A 4664-nucleotide genomic window follows, 5' to 3' on the forward strand; every position below is an offset into this window, starting at 1 on the left:
GTTATGTCAAATTTCCTCAATATGTGTATATCAGTAAAGTAGTTGATTTCTCCATCACAAATGAAACTCAAGTTTAGCTGGATACAGGATCCTGGGCTGAAAGTTGTTTTACTCTTGTAATAATTTCATAGACATAGCTTCTATGGTCATGTCAAGGAACACACATATGAGAAGAGTCACCATACTTAGGGAAGCCCAAAGCATGCAGTTTCTGAAGGAGTTTTGACATCAGGAATGAAGAGGCTTGACACAGAGTTTGTGCCAGGGAACTGAGGAACTCAGGAGTCCTGAATAAAGCTTGGGTCAGCATTTATTATCACAAAGCAGGTAAAAAAAGTAGTTAAAGTTACTTACCAGACATCAGCACTAAAAAGGGGGGACAGGTAAAGTGTCAGACGGAAAATCTCCAACTTGATTTTGCAAAACCACAGACCTTAACCAAGACTTATGCCTCCAGAGTCAAGAGACCTTGGGAATATAGACAACCTTTACCATAAGCATTAGGCCTGGTATTGCCACACCTCACATATACATTCTCTCTTGGGGGTCAGTTTTCTGACCTTTTGCAGGTATACAACTCATATGCCATTCTTATTATTCTCTAGGTCTCTCATGCAGGAAGCAAATCTATGCTAAAGATCAGGGCACAATTTTCCCTACAAGTTTCTGTAAGGTATTTATAGTTTAGTTGTATTTCCTTTAATCAAGATGCCAATCAGTGTTTTTGCTTTTCATGTTTGTTTTTGATTTTGGCCTAAAAACATAGGATGTTCTTACTGTTACCAGATTGACAAGGACAGAAGATGAAATTCTCATGCAGAGGAGAAAGGGTTCTATTAACCCTTTTCTTATATTGACCCTTTCAGAAATAACTTTTAACAGAACCAGCTTACTCAATGATCATTCTAGCCAACCTGATCACATCTTACAGTACTTTCTGCTACTGAGAAGCCAATAATTTGATATAACACACTCAAAATGGGGTTGGGTCTATTATTGATACTATACTTTCTCCTCTTTTTAAGAGCATTTATTCCTTATATTTTATTTATGTTATTTATGAAGTTAAATGTGACAGTTGAATGTGATGTAATATTTCAGCTTAATTACCTTAATGCAGTCATGTATTTGTTAGATAATTAGAAATCTGTGGTATGAGTTTTCCTATAGTCATGGCCTTGCTAATTCACTCTGTTTGCCTGTTCAGCTGATCTGGGAAAGCCCCTCTCAGTGGCAATTGTTTTGTATAAAAACCTTCAATAATCTCCTGGGCTTCAGGTCAGGGAATTTCTCCAGGCTGGTCTTCCTGTTGTCTGTATTAAACGATCTCATGAATTTACTCTCCTCTTTGGACCTATTTTTCAACATATCTTCGTTCTGTTGTATTCTAGTGCTGATTTGGTGACATAAATGTGGCTGAAACCAGGATTGCACCTTGGTTTCACTCAACTGCTAGAGTAGATAAGAGATGCCATACTCTTGCACTCATCTATGGCCCTGCATAATATCATTTTCCAGGCATAGCCTGACCTTTACTATGTGAGCAATTACAGAGAAATCAAGCAATGATATGTCTAGCTATTTGTCCTGCAAAAGTACAACTAAAGCATTACTATGTATCTCACACCAGAGTACTTTAATTGACAGTTAAATGCCTCAGAGGAAACAGCCACATGTAATCTAAACATAAACCCAGATTTAGAAAGAAAGCACTTTTTTTTCCTAAGCAAAAAAACAAAGCAAACGGTTATGGCATAAATCTTGTGTATGTAGATGGAGAATGCAAAGCACAGGAAATATCACAAAGAATGGGATTAATTGAGAAAGGCTTCCTTAAGGAGGTGCCAGGTCCTTGAACTTAATCTATTAGATAACTATCAATCGCTGTAGGTGCCAAGGGTTGAAGGAGTGGCATTGGTGTGGCCAGAATGACGGTTGGAGGAAATGGCTGCAGCAGCAACAGATTAGAAGGGAGAGAGAAGTTGGATTCTGGTAATCCATGGACATTGGATAGGAGGTGGGTGGGGAGGAGTGAAGTATGGGGAGTCCCATCTATTCTTGGATGGCTAAGAAGAAAAATTATGTTTGCTGTGAGACATTGACAGAAATAATGCTGGACTGGAGCTCTCTAATTTGGATTTGAAGTCCTTGGAGCCTGCTGTGACTCCTCCCTCTAGTCCTGCTCCTCTTGGAGGAATAGATTCCTGAGTCCACCTAGGCTTATTGTAATTAGGCATTTCTAAGGAAAACAGGATATGAATGAAGAAATGGTAATGCAATCCTTGGAAGATTTGCATCTCAGTAAAAGCAGCTGGCTCTTAGAGTATGAATGGCTAATTTTCTATCCTGGGGAAAAATAGAAAAGGAGCCATCCTTCCTGGCTGGATACCAGTGCCTGCTTATACATTCCAGTGTTTCTCCTATCCCCATCATCAGCACCATAGTTGCTGAATCCTCAATGAGTGATGATGCAGAAGGTGTTCTTTTTCTCTGCTATTATTGTCTCAGTTATCTTTAATTTTGTAGGAATCATTATGAGTTTGTTTATTACAGTGGTCAATTACAAAATGTGGGTCAAAAACCACAGAATCTCCTCTTCTGATAGGATCCTGTTCAGCTTGAGCATCACCAGATTTCTTATGCAGGTATTATTTCTCCTGAATATTATCTTGTTATTCTCTTCTCATTTTTCAAGGTCAGTGGCGTTGTCCTCTTTCTTTGTATTTTGTTGGATGTTTTTGGATTCTAGCAGTCTCTGGTTTGTGACTTTGCTCAACAGCTTGTACTGTGTGAAGATTACTAACTTCCAACACGCGGTGTTTCTTCTGCTCAAACGAACTCTCTCCCCAAAGATTCCCAGCCTGCTGCTGGCCTGTGTGCTGATTTCTGCCTTCACCACTCTCCTGTACGTTGTGCTCAGCGAGACATCACATTTTCCTGAATTTGTGACTAGTAGAAACGGCACATTATTTGACATAGGCATCTTGCCTTTGCTGGCTTCTTTGGTCTTGAGCTCATTTCTCCAGTTGATCATCAATGTGACTTCTGCTTCCTTGTTAATCCATTCCTTGAGGAGACATGTACAGAAGATGCAGAGAAACGCCACTGATTTGTGGAATCCCCATATGGAAGCTCATGTAGGTGCAATGAAGCTCATGATCTCTTTCCTCATCCTCTACATTCCGTATTGTGTTGCTGCCCTCCTCCATTACCTCCCTTCTTACATAGAGTTGGATTTGGGGACCAGATACATTTGTATGATTTTCACCACCCTTTACTCTCCAGGACATTCTGTTCTCATTATTATCACACATCCTAAACTGAAAACAAAAGCAAAGAAGATTCTTTGTCTCCACAAATAGTGGAATTTTAGTAGGAAACACTGTCTAGTGACACCTCATGGTTTGGGGTAAGATTTTCTCCGTTAGCAGGTTTCTTAGTGGTCTGAGGAATTGTGATTACTGATCTGACATCCTAGGCCTTTGAGTGCCTGTATTTCATTTCATTCTGTAATTTTTCTTTTGTTGATATTTTTAAATAACTCACATTCTCTAGGGAACTTATTGGAGGCATTACTTACCATGTATTTTGCATCCCTGGATAATAGAAATCACCACCTTGCTCCATTGGCTACTGATATGAAAAGAAAAGTTCTCCCAAATTAAGGAATACATTGTGGTGCACGTGATTGGTTAAATTTTTATGTTTAACTGAGGAACCTTGGGTAAGGGTATAGCAATGGATAAATGGTCATTGGGAGCCCCTAGCCAAAGCAAGAGGGGTTGTTATAAGAAAAGGAAAAAAGGAAAGTTTCAGAGAGAAAAGGAAGAAAAGAAAAGGGTAAAAAGAAAAAGGTGGGGCCCTGTGCGGTGGCTCACGCCTGATATCCTAACACTCTGGAAGGCCCAGGCGGGTGTATTGCCTGAGCTCACAGGTTCGAGACCAGCCTATGGACCTCATCTCTACAAGGAGCTGGGCATTGTGGCAGGTGACTGTAGTCCCAGCTACTTAGTAGGCTGAGGGAAGAGAATCACTTGAGTCCAAGAATTTGATGTTGCTGTGAGCTGTGACCTCATAGCTCTCTACCGAGGGCAACAAAGTGAGACTCTGCCCACCCCTCAAAAAAAGAAATAGGTGTCTGTTGTGAGGAAAGGCAGTAAAAGGGTCCTCACACTTGCTGGGTGGTATTGACTGAGCTCTTACTACCAAGAATCCCTTAGGACTGAATTTCTAGGCTTGCTCTGGAAAGGAGGAAAGGGTCAGAGCTGATGGGTAAAGAGAAGTGATTAGTATTAAAAAAGTTGAATCTGGAATAGTTTCAAGGGTCTTAAAATCCATAAGCTAGCCTGAGTTCAACAGCAAGTGCCAAATAGTGATATTAACATTATCTGAGTGAACATTTACAAAATATTCTACTTTACTATATGATGTAGAATTTAGTGGAAAGCTAAAGGAGACATTGGGCTGGTTATGGAAATGTTTGACTTTTGGTGAATTTATTTCATGTTTATGCATGTATGCATAGCACAATTCTTCTCTGGGACAACACTGTTTCTGGGGTTGGAACAGAAGGACTATTCCAAAGGAACAGAAATCTGACAAGATTTAGACTGGGAATTGGGGAATAATAACTTATATTTGTATAGTTTTTTGGTGTTCATAAA

The 4664-nt window shown here is 39.8% G+C and overlaps 1 protein-coding gene across 1 annotated transcript; it reads left to right on the plus strand.

The window, feature by feature from the left end:
- Positions 1-2468: 2468 nt before the first annotated feature.
- Positions 2469-3362, plus strand: TAS2R4 (taste 2 receptor member 4). The gene has a single exon (XM_053553810.1). It carries the CDS (start codon positions 2469-2471, stop codon positions 3360-3362), a length of 894 nt encoding a protein of 297 aa, XP_053409785.1.
- Positions 3363-4664: the final 1302 nt, after the last annotated feature.

The sequence above is a fragment of the Nycticebus coucang genome, chromosome 11, assembly GCF_027406575.1.
Source record: "Nycticebus coucang isolate mNycCou1 chromosome 11, mNycCou1.pri, whole genome shotgun sequence".
Lineage (NCBI taxonomy): Eukaryota > Metazoa > Chordata > Mammalia > Primates > Lorisidae > Nycticebus > Nycticebus coucang.